This window comes from Acartia tonsa, chromosome 5, assembly GCF_053477335.1.
Source record: "Acartia tonsa isolate MP-2025a chromosome 5, ASM5347733v1, whole genome shotgun sequence".
Lineage (NCBI taxonomy): Eukaryota > Metazoa > Arthropoda > Copepoda > Calanoida > Acartiidae > Acartia > Acartia tonsa.
The window spans coordinates 8,588,886-8,607,956 of NC_137264.1; the positions used below are offsets into that span (position 1 = coordinate 8,588,886).

The 19,071-nt window shown below is 33.8% G+C and overlaps 1 protein-coding gene across 1 annotated transcript in view; it reads right to left on the reverse strand.

Annotated features, from left to right (window-relative positions):
• The window catches only part of LOC145318683 (anoctamin-4-like), a 53,445-nt gene that overhangs the window by 2,579 nt on the left and 31,795 nt on the right, over positions 1-19,071 (reverse strand). Inside the window, exons 19-34 of the mRNA XM_080160123.1 lie at positions 18,889-18,985; positions 18,186-18,243; positions 17,034-17,119; positions 16,404-16,443; positions 16,083-16,114; positions 7,796-7,893; positions 6,858-6,960; positions 6,180-6,305; positions 4,944-4,999; positions 4,383-4,449; positions 3,651-3,753; positions 2,605-2,711; positions 2,017-2,106; positions 1,460-1,531; positions 861-987; positions 351-449 (exon numbers count right to left, since the gene is read on the reverse strand). Coding sequence (XP_080016249.1) covers positions 351-449; positions 861-987; positions 1,460-1,531; positions 2,017-2,106; positions 2,605-2,711; positions 3,651-3,753; positions 4,383-4,449; positions 4,944-4,999; positions 6,180-6,305; positions 6,858-6,960; positions 7,796-7,893; positions 16,083-16,114; positions 16,404-16,443; positions 17,034-17,119; positions 18,186-18,243; positions 18,889-18,985 — 1,361 coding nt within the window. The remainder of the gene's footprint in view (positions 1-350; positions 450-860; positions 988-1,459; positions 1,532-2,016; positions 2,107-2,604; positions 2,712-3,650; positions 3,754-4,382; positions 4,450-4,943; positions 5,000-6,179; positions 6,306-6,857; positions 6,961-7,795; positions 7,894-16,082; positions 16,115-16,403; positions 16,444-17,033; positions 17,120-18,185; positions 18,244-18,888; positions 18,986-19,071) is intronic.

The window sequence follows — 19,071 nt, forward strand, 5'->3', positions numbered from 1 at the left end:
ATTTCTCGCATCGTATTATAAACAGCTTTCCGCGGATATAAAATGTACAATTATAAGATTAAAACAAGTTTTTTAGACCCGAGATGCCAAAGGCAAGGGCTAAAAAACTGGTTTTTATCTTACGATTGTACATTTCATATTCGTAGAAAACTGGATATAATTCGATGCTAGACATAGTTTTTTCGTATTGATGAGAACCGGTTCTAATCCACCGGTTTCGAATAAATACGAGAATAAACTGTCTAACGTTGAAGGCAGCAAAATAGATATTTCCTTTTTGACTATAATACAAATGGGCGTACTGACCGCTGGCTGTTAAATGTATTATGTTTTTTTTTAATATTCTTTACCTGTGTCGCCAAAGCCGTACAATGCAGGGCATTGGTTCGAATTTTCCTGAACAGGGGGCAGCACTGATACTCCAGGTGGTTCAGCCAGGGACTCTGATACTAAATAGATAGGTGGATATTTAGATTATATATTTATTTACAGGTGGCAGCACTGATACTAGATACATAGGTATATATTTAGTTGATATATTTATATACAGGTGGCAGCACTGATACTAGATACATAGGTAGATATCTATTATATATTTTTATATAGGTGGCAGCACTGATACTAGATACATTGAATCAAAATTCACTGAAGTCCCCAAAGTTGTTAAGCCAACGTTGTTAAGGTATATAATTAGTTTATATATTTATATACAGGTGGCAGCACTGATACTAGATACATTAAATCAAAATTCACTGAAGTCCCCAAAGTTGTTAAGCCAACGAATAAGAAAACCTTAGTTTCTCTCTTTTGGAAACATTTCACATTTGATTATGTCTATGCAAATTGGACCATTTTTTTACCTGAAAGTCTACGTCCAGGTGGCAGCTGAAGTTGGTACTGTGGTGCAAAGCTTATATCCGAGTCCATGGGTGAGGTTGGGTCAGGGTCCCACAGGGCTTCGCGGGTTATTATCTTTCCTTGCTCAACCTAAAGAGAAATATTGAAAGTTTACAAGAATGACAATATCCACTAAAGCAAGGCTCTGAAATCAATCTGAAAGACAAACGAACAAATAGTAAATTTGCTTAAATAGTGTTTAAAGACATAATAACAATTTTAGGAATTGATAATAAAGTGTCTTTAACCTAAAATATTCCCCCTTATTGTTCTAATATTTCAAAAAACAGATGAAAAGGATAATTATATCATAAAAATTTGTAATACCTTACTGTTACCATATACATTTACCATAAAAAGTTTGAAATCGAAAGGACAATTCTAACAACCTTAGATTAATGATAAGAGCTATCCTATACGGACTAACAGGACAGACTGAACCTATTTATAGAAAAGCTTTGCTGTACTAAGAAACATTTTATTATACAAACCTTTGGGGATTAGCATGATTTAAAACCAATGTCCCCTTCCTTCCTGATAAAAATGGTTGAAATGGATTTACCTGTTTTTTCAGTTTTTCTGGCACAGAAGAAATAGAAGCAGAGATGATTCCGACAATAGCAAATAAAACATGCTAAAATATAAAATTATTAGTAGCGAAGCTACTCTATAATTCACCATGCCTGTCCGTCCGTAGTGCAATGGAGGAAATGCGATTTTCTCGGCTGCTATTGAAGATAGAAGTCTGAAATTTTTGGTGAAGATTCCCAGTATCAATTTAAATCAAGTGTACATACAATTTACTTTGTCCGTCAGTCTGTCGGCCATGCATAAATAAATTGAAAATATCCTTGTTTTTAAACCATACTTTACATTCTTTCATTTATATGTTAATTAAAGGCCGTAGGAACCCCTATTTTTTTGAATTTTTTATTTCATAATATAAAATACCTCAAGAAGCTCTTTATTGTGACGATTAAAAATGACGTCATACAATACAAACAAATGACCAATGATAGGCCAATACACAGTCTAAATCACCAATGACAGGCCAGTGTACATTTTTAATGACCAGTGGTAGGCCAGTGTTATTTTTTGTCCCTATAAAAAGCTTAATACCTCAAAAATGAGCACAAAAGCAAATTTGGCCATGATAGTGTAGACATACTCTTCGCTCAAAAAATAATCAGGTCCTGATTCGCGCTGTGCCTAAAATATTTGTATATGATTTTAACAAGTTTTTAAAAGCTAAGCCTTTCTATAATTAGTGTAGATCTATCCATCCGGCCGGAACGGTTAGCTCTTTTCGTTAATTTAAACATATTAGAATTGTGCTATCGATTTACAATGTTATAAGGGAAGCATCTCTATAAATAGACTTTAAAATTTAAGTATGTCCTTAAACAGTATCCTATATTTAAGAAGTTTTGCAACAAACTTACTTTTGTTCAGACTTACGCATTAATATTCTTAAAGACGTGTGGTGTGCGACATAAAAAGTTAGAGTACATGGAATGTCTTGGCCCAAAATAGGCGAAACTCATTACAATGCATAGTTGGGGCTTCTAAGACAATGGTCGTGCAATCAAAAAGTTGGTTGTCTAATACCCTAGTTGACTAAGCGCGTTTCACTTCAATTCACACGAAGACTTTTACCCGTAGCCTAAAAGAGGTTATTAAAACAAACAGTATTGGGGGTATACTTACAGAAAAGTAGCAGGTAAAATTATCAGCATTAGGGTTGTTTCTGAATTCTACAGGTCCTGGCCAGTTCTCGGATGTTGAGTTTGGGCTCCAGTGCTCAGTGTTGAAGGCTGAAATTTTAAAAAATTAATGTCTTTTGTAGCATGGCAGACAGACTGACGGACCAAGATGCATTTTGATTAAGGATATATCTGTTCCAAAATTCAGCAGAGCTGGATCTTTAAATCATTTTAGTGGTGTGCCAGATCGGAGTGAGCCAACTTTCCACTAATGAGAGCACAGCATTTTATGAAATGCCGCGCTGTGATTGGCTGAAATTCGGCGCACCCCGATCTGGCTTACCACTAAAATGATTTAAAGATCCAGCTCAGTATATCCTAAATAACAGCCAACAAAAACACATTTCCCCCATTTCGTTACGAAAAGAACTGATGGACAGACAAAGTAAATCATAGTAAAACTTCGATATTAAAGTTTTCTGATTTAATTGTGCTTTCCAGGGATCTTCACTCCTCAGGGATAAGACAATGGCCGATAAATTGATGTACATCTCCATTTCTAATACAAAAAATTACGACTTACAAAATTACAATTAGTAGTTAAAACGTATTGTCTAACTAAATGCACCAACCAATCAAAATTCAATAAAAGTCCCCAAAGTTGGTAAGCCAACGAATAAGAAAACGTTATAATAAATCTTTGGGGATAGTGTAATAAGAAGCCCAATGTTCCTTTCGTCCCGCCCTGGGTTCTTTCACATAAAGTGTCGGTTGAGCATCGTAATAATATTTATCAAAATATCTAGTAACTGATGGAGAAAAGATTAAAAAGAATGCAAAAAATCTAATTAAGAGAGGGAGACTAAACTACATAACTTTTGTGTCACTTTTGAGGAAGACGATTCTCTTTTCTCCCATCTCTTTTAAAGAGATTTTCTTTCCCCCTTCCCTTTTTCTTTTCCCTGTATATGACGTAATATGGAATCGTCTTCCTCAAACAAAAGTGACACAAAAGTTATGTAGTTTAGTTCTTCTCCTAATCAACTGTACCTGTCAACGTAAACATAGTAAAGTTGGCCAGAGACCCATTATTATAGGAGGTTATATAGACCCATCTGTTAATAAATTGTGAAGTTACCGCTATAACCAGCGCCTAAAATGATTTGATTCACTCAAAAAAAACGCCCATTTCAAATAACGCCTATCTCAAAAAAAACCGCCTTTCGTGTAAGAAATTTTTTTGGATAAGTGTTTTTTAAAATAGGTGTTTTATGAGTTAAACCAAATATTTAATTTTATGCTGTAATTGTATCGACACAAGAAATTACAAAAAGTCCGTTATTTTCTTATATGTCCAATCATGTATTTGGCCATAAAAACAGAGCTTGTAAAGAAACTGTTTCAGTATCTTAGGTCCCAGAAAAGGTCGATTTTGTAAGCTTTTTTGGACAGAGTTATAACCATATTTTAAAATTACACTAGAACATGCTAGAAAAGTCTTATTATTTTTCAAAACAAAATATCCGTCTGCATTAGGAATCCATAATTTAGTTTGACGGATTATTGTGTCTGATAGCCCATCTATAGGCTATAAATCTATTTTTGTCCTGTTTAAAATTACCATACTAGTCTGAAAATCCCCTTAAAATCGTCTATTAATTCTTTAAAAATCTGTTATTAGTATTTCATATTACTCAGTATGTTTATTGTTTATGCTATATTAGTAAGGTAAGAGTTTTTTCATTATTAAAATATTAGGGAACTTTATTTTTTCCAACTTACATTAGTAACAATAGCCAGGTATGAAATTGTTTGTAGAATATTTGTCCAGGCTCCAATATCTTTAGCTCTAAAATAATAATTTTAAACATTAAAAATATAATATTACAAAATATATTTATAAATTGTTCAGACTAATTAGGAGGCACCTGAAAGAGTTACCCTAAGAAGGAGGTAAAGGGATGAAAACACCCTCCATCCTTTTAAAAAAGAGAAAAAAACGGTGATGCCATAGAGGATAACTGTGAAGTAATAAGAAACGATGAAAGTTTGATTCAGGGTACGATAAGGTACAGTACATATTTTGTACTTATGTTTTATTAACTTTTAAAAAGTAGTATTTAATTTATGTATTTACCAATTGATTATAGACGAAATACCACTTCTGTAGAATTCAATTAGTGGTTGAAACGTTTAAACACTCAACTAAATTAATCAACCAATTAAAGTTCCATGCACGTCCCCAAAGTTGTTAAGCCAATCAAGAAGAAAACGTTGATGTAAAACTTAGGGGACTAGTGAAATAAACAGCCCACTGTACCCTCCCTTCCTGAAAAATATTACCTTTGTGCAATAGGACGTCTAGTTTGAACCAGAAACTTGTGTGCATCTATTCTTATCTAAAATTTAAATAATTATTTATCGCATCGTATTATAGACCTCTTTCCGCGGATAACAAAATGGAAAATTATAATATTAAAACCAGTTTTGTTTGAACCGACGATGGACCGAAGTTACTTGCTAACAAGACTGGTATTAATCTTATGATTTTTTTATACAAATGATGGACACCTTTAAAATATATAAATTATATATTGTTTTGTATAAGTTTTGTATATTATTTTTAGCATTTCAAATGATTTGCTTAAGTCAAATGTTTTGTTCTTTACCTGGATGACCTAGCCAGGGTTGCTAGCATCCTGTTGGTCGAATTTGATCCACTGACAAGAGTTCCAGGATTTATTGTAACTGGTTTCTACCCCATCCCTTATCCTCTACCCCACTTTTGCTTTCATTACAAAATTCTTCCATCCAAACTTAACAACGCTACTCAATAATGTAGCTCACCAAATTTACACATAAACTGACATTAAAATGCGAAATACATATCATTCATTATGAAAATGATATATCCAAGTGCGTCTGTCGATAAAAAGAGAAAGACGCAATCACTCATTTAGCTCTTTATTTTTAATTTTTTTAGTTTAAAACTATTGTACTCAGCTAATCCTTGGCTGATTTAGGCTTTTAATTATATCCTGGCTGAGACAAATTTAGATCCGTTGACTAATCAAAAATCGGTTCAGTTAGAGGGATACCCAATGTCTCATTTTATTGCTACCCAAGTCTTATAACTACGTTGTAATAATATGTAACCCCCTAAATTAAGTTTAGATAAATGTGTACTATATATATTTAAATCACGCCCCTACCGCGTGGGTTAGTTTGGCAATTCTTTGTCAACAACCCATCCTGTTCCCGCTCATTTATGTATAATTACCAGATGTTAATAAGTAGTTTTAAGCCGGAAAAAACGCTGAATAATAGTTATTTCTTTCATCGTATTATAAACGGCTTTCCGCGTATATAGAATGTACAATTATAAGATTAAAACCAGTTTTTTTGGCCCTGAGGTGCTGAAGGCACGGTCAAAAAAACTGGTTTTAATCTTATGATTGTACATTTTTATATTCGTAGAAAGCTGGATATAATACGATGCTAGACATAGTTTTTTCGTATGAATGAGAACCGGTTCCTATCCACCGGATTCGAATGAATACGAGAAAAAAAATTATTCACCTCAAAAATGTTATTGATAAGCGCCAGAAATGGCGCCAATGGAAAGGCTGCAACAAAGAGAGTAACAAAGCCATATTGCACAACCATCTCCAGCATCTCATTAAACAGGTTCAGTTGGTCCCATTCCTGGCAAAAATTGTAATACTTATTTATCGCATCGTATTATAGACAGCTTTCCGCGGATATCAAAATGAAAGATTAAACTAGTTTTGTTAGGCCCTAGAGTCCGAAGTCCCGGGCTGACAAAACTTGAATAAATTTTATGATATTTATTTTTATATTTACGGAAAATTGTCTGTAATACGATACTACAAATGTTTTTTTTAGTCTGACTGAGAACCGGTTATAATCCAGCTGATATTAATTGTTTTTGAATCCGTATGGTAATAGGTTGTCTATAGAGGCCGCTAATAATTTTTACCCAGGGATCTACAGGGATAAGATAATTACCGATAAATTGCTATACATCCCTAGTGATGATACACAAAACTACCCCTTCAGTAGATGACAATTAGTAGTTGAAAGGAATGGACACTCTACTTAATGAACCATGGTTAACTAACCAATAAAAATTTGATGAAAGCCCCCAAAGTTGTTGAGACAACTTATGAGCTATTATATAACTTTGGGGACTAGTGTAATAAACAGCCCATTGTCCTCTCCCTCCCCTAGTTTTACCTGAAGGTTGAAATCAATTTCCCATCTGTTTTTCTTTCTATCTGTATTTTGATCTGTACTGTTAGAATCATACAAATACTTCCGCCACCAAATATAACATTTTCTATAAAAAATTAAAAAATTAAGATCAAATCCTTATATTAAAGTCACAGGATGTCTGTTTGGCTATTTGTTTTTTTTGTCTGTCTATACCGAAGGATCTCGCTAACCGCTGAACCGATATGGTTCTCCTTTATAGGGTAGCTTCTCTTAAGTCCTGGGAGGGTTTATAACTATTTTGGGGGAGGGTACCACCACCCTTCCAAAAGAAATCGCCCATTTAAAAAAATAGCTCCTCCAAAACAAATTAAAATCTTTTTAACTAATATTAAAATGAGGGCGAGGGGGGGATTCGACCAACCTAAAGAAAAGTTAAACTTTTCTTTTTGAATATAAAATAGAAAATTGGATTTTAGAATTCACTTACCCCCCTCCCTCCTCCAGTGCCCTAGAGGACTTTAGGGGCGTTGCTTTGTCAGTTAAATATAGCAGGTACTGTCTATAATTCATTAAATGATAAATCAAGCAACTTATTTAATTTACGTTATCTAAAATTGTTAAAATTTGGGGGGGGGAGGTAGTTTTCCATTGGTTCGTTTGTTTTTTACTTTGGGTCAGGTTATTTTTCATTTTATAGGTAGCCCAAAAATTATAGACCCCATACATTTTTACAATTATCTCCAAAAAAGGTACAGAGGGGAATCAGAGCTCAACAGTCACTTTGTGTGAAATCACTATAAAAGTTAGAAAACGAAGAAAGTCCCTCAAAAAATCAGCATGTTACGTCATAAAAACGTGGGATTATCCATCACTCTTTTAGGGGGTTTCTTTGCCACACCTCCTCTCCTCATCCCTCATTTTTATGACGTCATTGAGGGACTTTCTAAAAGTTAACTTACGGTAGAACAATTTCCATGACATTGTTGAAAAGTTGTTTTCCAAACATGATGAAAGAAAGTTGTATAGACAGCTCATACCAACATCCTATTGTGTCGCACTACATGTGGAAACAATCTTAATTATAAGATGTATAGACAGCCCATACCAACATCCTATTGTGTCGCACTACATGTGGAAACAATCTTAATTATAAGTTGTATAGACAGCTCATACCAACATCCTATTGTGTCGCACTACATGTGGAAACAATATTAATTATAAGATGTATAGACAGCTCATACCAACATCCTATAGTGTCGCACTACATGTGGAAACAATATTAATTATAAGATGTATAGACAGCTCATACCAACATCCTATTGTGTCGCACTACACAGGGAAACAATATTAATTATAAGATGTATAGACAGCTCATACCAACATCCTATTGTGTCGCACTACACAGGGAAACAATCTTAATTACAAGATGTATAGACAGCTTATACCAACATCCTATTGTGTCGCACTACATGTGGAAACAATATTAATTATAAGATGTATAGACAGCTCATACCAACATCCTATAGTGTCGCACTACATGTGGAAACAATATTAATTATAAGATGTATAGACAGATCATACCAACATCCTATTGTGTCGCACTACACAGGGAAACAATATTAATTATAAGATGTATAGACAGCTCATACCAACATCCTATTGTGTCGCACTACACAGGGAAACAATCTTAATTACAAGATGTATAGACAGCTTATACCAACATCCTATTGTGTCGCACTACATGTGGAAACAATATTAATTATAAGATGTATAGACAGCTCATACCAACATCCTATTGTGTCGCACTACATGTGGAAACAATATTAATTATAAGATGTATAGAGACAGCTCATACCAACATCCTATTATGTTGCACTACATGTAGAAACAATATTAATTATAAGATGTATAGACAGCTCATACCAACATCCTATTGTGTCGCACTACATGTAGAAACAATCTTAATAGTAAGTTGTATAGACAGCTCATACCAACATCCTATTGTGTCGCACTACATGTGGAAACAATCTTAATTATAAGTTGTATAGACAGCTCATACCAACATCCTATTGTGTCGCACTACACAGGGAAACAATATTAATTATAAGTTGTATAGACAGCTCATACCAACATCCTATTGTGTCGCACTACACAGGGAAACAATATTAATTATAAGTTGTATAGACAGCTCATACCAACATCCTATTGTGTCGCACTACACAGTGAAACAATATTAATTATAAGTTGTATAGACAGCTCATACCAACATCCTATTGTGTCGCACTACACGTGGAAACAATCTTAATTATAAGATGTATAGACAGCTCATACCAACATCCTATTGTGTCGCACTACATGTAGAAACAATCTTAATTATAAGTTGTATAGACAGCTCATACCAACATCCTATTGTGTCGCACTACATGTGGAAACAATATTAATTATAAGATGTATAGACAGCTCATACCAACATCCTATTGTGTCGCACTACATGTGGAAACAATATTAATTATAAGATGTATAGACAGCTCATACCAACATCCTATTATGTCGCACTACATGTGGAAACAATCTTAATTATAAGATGTATAGACAGTTCATACCAACATCCTATTGTGTCGCACTACATGTGGAAACAATATTAATTATAAGATGTATAGACAGCTCATACCAACATCCTATTGTGTCGCACTACACAGGGAAATAATATTAATTATAAGATGTATAGACAGCTCATACCAACATCCTATTGTGTCGCACTACATGTGGAAACAATCTTAATTATAAGATGTATAGACAGCTCATACCAACATCCTATTGTGTCGCACTACACAGGGAAATAATATTAATTATAAGATGTATAGACAGCTCATACCAACATCCTATTGTGTCGCACTACATGTGGAAACAATCTTAATTATAAGATGTATAGACAGCTCATACCAACATCCTATTGTGTCGCACTACATGTGGAAACAATATTAATTATAAGATGTATAGACAGCTCATACCAACAACCTATTGTGTCGCACTACATGTGGAAACAATCTTAATTATAAGATGTATAGACAGCTCATACCAACATCCTATTGTGTCGCACTACATGTGGAAACAATCTTAATTATAAGTTGTATAGACAGCTCATACCAACATCCTATTGTGTCGCACTACATGTGGAAACAATATTAATTATAAGTTGTATAGACAGCTCATACCAACATCCTATTGTGTCGCACTACATGTGGAAACAATATTAATTATAAGATGTATAGACAACTCATACCAACATCCTATTGTGTCGCACTACATGTGGAAACAATCTTAATTATAAGTTGTATAGACAGCTCATACCAACATCCTATTGTGTCGCACTACATGTGGAAACAATCTTAATTATAAGATGTATAGACAGCTCATACCAACATCCTATTGTGTCGCACTACATGTGGAAACAATCTTAATTATAAGATGTATAGACAGCTCATACCAACATCCTATTGTGTCGCACTACATGTGGAAACAATATTAATTATAAGATGTATAGACAGCTCATACCAACATCCTATTGTGTCGCACTACATGTGGAAACAATCTTAATTATAAGATGTATAGACAGCTCATACCAACATCCTATTGTGTCACACTACACGTGGAAACAATATTAATTATAAGATGTATAGACAGCTCATACCAACATCCTATTGTGTCGCACTACATGTGGAAACAATCTTAATTATAAGTTGTATAGACAGCTCATACCAACATCCTATTGTATCGCACTACATGTGGAAACAATCTTAATTATAAGATGTATAGACAGCTCATACCAACATCCTATTGTGTCGCACTACATGTGGAAACAATCTTAATTATAAGATGTATAGACAGCTCATACCAATATCCTATTGTGTCGCACTACATGTGGAAACAATCTTAATTATAAGTTGTATAGACAGCTCATACCAACATCCTATTGTGTCGCACTACATGTGGAAACAATCTTAATTATAAATAAGATGTATAGACAGCTTATACCAATATCCTATTGTGTCGCACTACATGTGGAAACAATATTAATTATAAGATGTATAGACAGCTCATACCAACATCCTATTGTGTCGCACTACATGTGGAAACAATCTTAATTATAAGTTGTATAGACAGCTCATACCAACATCCTATTGTGTCGCACTACATGTGGAAACAATATTAATTATAAGATGTATAGACAACTCATACCAACATCCTATTGTGTCGCACTACATGTGGAAACAATCTTAATTATAAGTTGTATAGACAGCTCATACCAACATCCTATTGTGTCGCACTACATGTGGAAACAATCTTAATTATAAGATGTATAGACAGCTCATACCAACATCCTATTGTGCCGCACTACATGTGGAAACAATCTTAATTATAAGATGTATAGACAGCTCATACCAACATCCTATTGTGTCGCACTACATGTGGAAACAATATTAATTATAAGATGTATAGACAGCTCATACCAACATCCTATTGTGTCGCACTACATGTGGAAACAATCTTAATTATAAGATGTATAGACAGCTCATACCAACATCCTATTGTGTCACACTACACGTGGAAACAATATTAATTATAAGATGTATAGACAGCTCATACCAACATCCTATTGTGTCGCACTACATGTGGAAACAATCTTAATTATAAGTTGTATAGACAGCTCATACCAACATCCTATTGTATCGCACTACATGTGGAAACAATCTTAATTATAAGATGTATAGACAGCTCATACCAACATCCTATTGTGTCGCACTACATGTGGAAACAATCTTAATTATAAGATGTATAGACAGCTCATACCAATATCCTATTGTGTCGCACTACATGTGGAAACAATCTTAATTATAAGTTGTATAGACAGCTCATACCAACATCCTATTGTGTCGCACTACATGTGGAAACAATCTTAATTATAAATAAGATGTATAGACAGCTTATACCAATATCCTATTGTATCGCACTACATGTGGAAACAATCTTAATTATAAGATGTATAGACAGCTCATACCAACATCCTATTGTGTCGCACTACATGTGGAAACAATCTTAATTATAAGATGTATAGACAGCTCATACCAATATCCTATTGTGTCGCACTACATGTGGAAACAATCTTAATTATAAGTTGTATAGACAGCTCATACCAACATCCTATTGTGTCGCACTACATGTGGAAACAATCTTAATTATAAATAAGATGTATAGACAGCTTATACCAACATCCTATTGTGTCGCACTACACAGGGAAACAATATTAATTATAAGATGTATAGACAGCTCATACCAACATCCTATTGTGTCGCACTACACAGGGAAACAATCTTAATTACAAGATGTATAGACAGCTCATACCAACATCCTATAGTGTCGCACTACATGTGGAAACAATATTAATTATAAGATGTATAGACAGCTCATACCAACATCCTATTGTGTCGCACTACACAGGGAAATAATATTAATTATAAGATGTATAGACAGCTCATACCAACATCCTATTGTGTTGCACTACACAGGGAAACAATCTTAATTATAAGATGTATAGACAGCTCATACCAACATCCTATAGTGTCGCACTACATGTGGAAACAATATTAATTATAAGATGTATAGACAGCTCATACCAACATCCTATTGTGTCGCACTACATGTGGAAACAATATTAATTATAAGATGTATAGACAGCTCATACCAACATCCTATAGTGTCGCACTACATGTGGAAACAATATTAATTATAAGATGTATAGACAGCTCATACCAACATCCTATTGTGTCGCACTACACAGGGAAATAATATTAATTATAAGATGTATAGACAGCTCATACCAACATCCTATTGTGTCGCACTACATGTGGAAACAATCTTAATTATAAGATGTATAGACAGCTCATACCAACATCCTATTGTGTCGCACTACACAGGGAAATAATATTAATTATAAGATGTATAGACAGCTCATACCAACATCCTATTGTGTCGCACTACATGTGGAAACAATCTTAATTATAAGATGTATAGACAGCTCATACCAACATCCTATTGTGTCGCACTACATGTGGAAACAATATTAATTATAAGATGTATAGACAGCTCATACCAACAACCTATTGTGTCGCACTACATGTGGAAACAATCTTAATTATAAGATGTATAGACAGCTCATACCAACATCCTATTGTGTCGCACTACATGTGGAAACAATCTTAATTATAAGTTGTATAGACAGCTCATACCAACATCCTATTGTGTCGCACTACATGTGGAAACAATATTAATTATAAGTTGTATAGACAGCTCATACCAACATCCTATTGTGTCGCACTACATGTGGAAACAATATTAATTATAAGATGTATAGACAACTCATACCAACATCCTATTGTGTCGCACTACATGTGGAAACAATCTTAATTATAAGTTGTATAGACAGCTCATACCAACATCCTATTGTGTCGCACTACATGTGGAAACAATCTTAATTATAAGATGTATAGACAGCTCATACCAACATCCTATTGTGTCGCACTACATGTGGAAACAATCTTAATTATAAGATGTATAGACAGCTCATACCAACATCCTATTGTGTCGCACTACATGTGGAAACAATATTAATTATAAGATGTATAGACAGCTCATACCAACATCCTATTGTGTCGCACTACATGTGGAAACAATCTTAATTATAAGATGTATAGACAGCTCATACCAACATCCTATTGTGTCACACTACACGTGGAAACAATATTAATTATAAGATGTATAGACAGCTCATACCAACATCCTATTGTGTCGCACTACATGTGGAAACAATCTTAATTATAAGTTGTATAGACAGCTCATACCAACATCCTATTGTATCGCACTACATGTGGAAACAATCTTAATTATAAGATGTATAGACAGCTCATACCAACATCCTATTGTGTCGCACTACATGTGGAAACAATCTTAATTATAAGATGTATAGACAGCTCATACCAATATCCTATTGTGTCGCACTACATGTGGAAACAATCTTAATTATAAGTTGTATAGACAGCTCATACCAACATCCTATTGTGTCGCACTACATGTGGAAACAATCTTAATTATAAATAAGATGTATAGACAGCTTATACCAATATCCTATTGTGTCGCACTACATGTGGAAACAATATTAATTATAAGATGTATAGACAGCTCATACCAACATCCTATTGTGTCGCACTACATGTGGAAACAATCTTAATTATAAGTTGTATAGACAGCTCATACCAACATCCTATTGTGTCGCACTACATGTGGAAACAATATTAATTATAAGATGTATAGACAACTCATACCAACATCCTATTGTGTCGCACTACATGTGGAAACAATCTTAATTATAAGTTGTATAGACAGCTCATACCAACATCCTATTGTGTCGCACTACATGTGGAAACAATCTTAATTATAAGATGTATAGACAGCTCATACCAACATCCTATTGTGTCGCACTACATGTGGAAACAATCTTAATTATAAGATGTATAGACAGCTCATACCAACATCCTATTGTGTCGCACTACATGTGGAAACAATATTAATTATAAGATGTATAGACAGCTCATACCAACATCCTATTGTGTCGCACTACATGTGGAAACAATCTTAATTATAAGATGTATAGACAGCTCATACCAACATCCTATTGTGTCACACTACACGTGGAAACAATATTAATTATAAGATGTATAGACAGCTCATACCAACATCCTATTGTGTCGCACTACATGTGGAAACAATCTTAATTATAAGTTGTATAGACAGCTCATACCAACATCCTATTGTATCGCACTACATGTGGAAACAATCTTAATTATAAGATGTATAGACAGCTCATACCAACATCCTATTGTGTCGCACTACATGTGGAAACAATCTTAATTATAAGATGTATAGACAGCTCATACCAATATCCTATTGTGTCGCACTACATGTGGAAACAATCTTAATTATAAGTTGTATAGACAGCTCATACCAACATCCTATTGTGTCGCACTACATGTGGAAACAATCTTAATTATAAATAAGATGTATAGACAGCTTATACCAATATCCTATTGTATCGCACTACATGTGGAAACAATCTTAATTATAAGATGTATAGACAGCTCATACCAACATCCTATTGTGTCGCACTACATGTGGAAACAATCTTAATTATAAGATGTATAGACAGCTCATACCAATATCCTATTGTGTCGCACTACATGTGGAAACAATCTTAATTATAAGTTGTATAGACAGCTCATACCAACATCCTATTGTGTCGCACTACATGTGGAAACAATCTTAATTATAAATAAGATGTATAGACAGCTTATACCAATATCCTATTGTGTCGCACTACATGTGGAAACAATCTTAATTATAAGTTGTATAGACAGCTCATACCAACATCCTATTGTGTCGCACTACACAGTGAAACAATATTAATTATAAGTTGTATAGACAGCTCATACCAATATCCTATTGTGTCGCACTACATGTGGAAACAATCTTAATTATAAGTTATATAGACAGCTCATACCAATATCCTATTGTGTCGCACTACATGTGGAAACAATCTTAATTACAAGTGCATGAAACAGCTTATAGTGCCTATAAAAAATGACGTCATACAATACGAATGACCAATGATAGGCCAGTATATATTTTACCATCGGTCAATTAAAATATATACTTGCCTATCATTGGTCATTTGTTTTTTAAGACGTCATTTTTCAATTTTGATGCATGCATTTGCATTGCTCATTAAAATCTCAGAAATTACTTAATTTTAAGGACAGCTTATTATTAGTATTTTGACATTTTCAACCTAATTTCCCCCAAACCCCACTTTTTTTCAACTAGAATTCAAAAAATATGGTGGAGGGGGGAGTATTTTTATGTTAGGTTAGGTTACCTTTGGTAATGGGCAGCGCTGCAGGGTTCCCCCGCCTCTCTAGGGATTAGGGACACAAAGAAAAAAAGCTTTACTTTACCTCCCATTGGTCAATTAAAATGTATACTGGACTGCAATTGGTAATTAAGTCTGTGTATAGGCCTATCATTGGTCATTTGTATTGTATGGCATAATTTTTTATAGGCACCATAAACAGCTTCTTGATTAGTTACTAGTTACGGAGTGGGGAAATCAATGCTTAAATTCTTAAAATTGTTTTCCTTGTCATCTTTGAAATTATCAAGAGCAGCCTCTGAAATAAAATAAAAATTTAAAAATTAAATACTAAAACGTAGATTTGACCAGGGATCTAAAGAGATAAGACAACGACTGTTAAATGGACGTACATCCCCAAAGATGATACACAAAATTACACCTTCTGTAGGTTACAATTACTTAATAAACCAACTAACTAAAATTTTAAAAAGTCCCCAAATCATAAAACGTTATTGTAAAACTATTGAGACTAGTTTTAAAAAACCAGCCCACGTCCCCTCCCTCCCTAAAATTTGACCCTTTTGAAAAGTAAATAAAAAAGTAACCTCTTGATATCTTTTCTCCAGGGTGTTGGAAGAATCGCCCCTAGAATATAAAATCATAAATTATGGTCAATAAATGAAATAATGTTTTGATGGAGATTAGGTTTATGTATTATTCGCTTATGAAAAATAATGAAGATTTTCCATCAATTGATATACAAAGAATATATATGTGGATATTATGACATGGGAAAAATATAGGTTGCTAATATAAAACTCATTTATTGGTCAGTTAGTTCATCCAGTAGGAGGGGAGGGGATAGGGGGAATCAATATTTTAGCCCGCTGTGAGTTTCACTTTGTTAGAAAACATGAAAATCTAATGTAAGATCCAAGAAATGATGTATCCATTTTAATCAATGTTTGGAAACCGGTTTGGATCTGGTGTAAAAAAAGAAATGTGTTTAAAGTCGTGAAGGAATAGTAATTTATTGCATCGTATTATAGCTTTGTTATCCCAGCGTGGCCGAAGTCCCGGGATAACAAAACTGGAACTAAATTTATTGTTCTTTTAAGTATTCGTAGAAAACTGGATAAAATACGTCACAATACATGATTTTTCAGTATGGTTGAGAACCAGTTCTAATTAAGCGGATGTAAATCAGTTTGGAAGCCATACTGGAAATTATTTACCTTGAAAAATGCAATGTATAGTATAGAGCTGTAATAATTGATACATTGGAATAGAAACATCTTGAAGGTAAAGCTGTGCTCAAATTCTAAACATAAATATCATATGTCATCTAAACATTTAATATCGAAATTTTAATGGTCAAGTGTCTTTTTGAAGATATTTTATTTTAAAACTAGCGGCTACGCCTCTAGAGGCCTCTAGTGGCACTTTGAATGTTGGGTTAAAAAAAAATAATATGCAAGTTTCTACGATACCTTGCAATGTTACGAAGGAGTCTCTATGCGAGAAAAAAATTTCGATTTATTGTGATTTCTCTTGGGAGGGTGGTGGTACCCTCCCTCATAATAGTTATAAACCTTCCCGGGACCTATGAGAAGCTACCCTGTTAAGAAGTGCCCGATAGGTTCAGCGGTTAGCGAGAGTACAAACACACAGACAAACAGACATCCTGTTACTTTAGTATAATGATTGTCATATTGATTTTTCAATATGATGTAAACAAAGCGTTTGATTCAATGGTTAATACAGAAATGCCACAAAAGATGATTTAGGATTGTTTAGCTTAAATTACTAAAAAATGAATGAAAGAATAGAATAGTTATTTATCACATTATTACAGTATTATAGACAGTTTTCCACAGAAATTAGAATGAAAAATTACAAGATTAAAACCAGTTTTGTTAGACCCGAAGTGCCGAATGCTTGGACTAACAAAACTAGTATATTCGTAAATCTTTTCGTCCCAACATTTTGTCTCTTATGTTAAGTTACTAAATATGAGCACAAGACTTAATCTGCTTATAATACCTTTTTGTGTGTCTGATTTACCATCTTGGTTAATACATTGTATTATTCTATTGAATACTATTTATAAATTAGGCTTTTTTTAAAATGTAGTGGGCATTTTATGAAAAAGGCGTTTTTTTAGATAGGCGTTTTCTGAGATGTTTCACTGCGAGATAATTTTTAAAAATGTAGTAGGCATTTTATGAAAAAGGCGTTTTTTTTAGATAGACGTTTTCTGAGATGGGCGTTTTTTGAGATAGGCGTTTTTGAGATGGGCGATTTTTGAGATGGGCGTTTTTTGAGATGACCCATACATCTATTATAATTACAATTCTTTTGGTTTAATAAATTGCATAAAATTGCACCTGATTGTGTCCTGGGACGTTCAAAGTTGACCAGCCATAGAGCAACGGAGGTATATACCTAAAAATATATCTTATTATATAAAATAATTCTATGAAAATCTCATTTTTGAGAAATCCAAGCATGAAAATTCATCCACTCTATCTTACACCAATTCGTGATAAGAAAAACAAAAGTTTTTTTTTTTTTAATGCTGATAATGTTCGGTTATTATAAAAAAAATTAAAACCAAAGAGAGAAATCTGTGTTCAAAGTTTTAAACAATCTCGCTCGAGGTAATAATAAGTAATAAAAAACAAAGCAAAAAAATCAAAAAAAAATATTTCAGCATGGTCAAAAGACCGTCGGACCAAGTAAAATGTACCTATGTTCCTTGGTAAAGGGTTATCTTCACAAACAAATCTATCTTAAATAATAGCTGAGACAGCTGATTGAAAGACGGACGGTTGTACAAATTGAATTATAGAGTAGCTACTAAAAATAATAGCATCAATCCCAAATTTTGTTGAATCCTACTAAAGTCCTAAGGCCCAATCTAACAAAACAGTGAATAATCCTATATGAATTATTTTATTTTTGGTGAAAAATTATCTATAATGTTATACAATATATGATCTTTTATCAGTATAGCTCAGAACCGGTTCTAATCCAGCGGATATTAATCAGTTTCATAGCCAAACAGGAAATAAAGTTAATAAATCTTACCCTGTTAAGAGTCATAATGAAGATTAAATTGATGGTGGCTGCTGACCCTGACGCAAATATTCTCGCCTTAGAGAAAGCATACTCGTCCCCGCTCATCCTACACAAACAAGGATGACAACATCCATAAGTGCGAAGCCCTGAAACGGTATGACAGACGAACATTAACTTTTGTAGAGTGTCAGA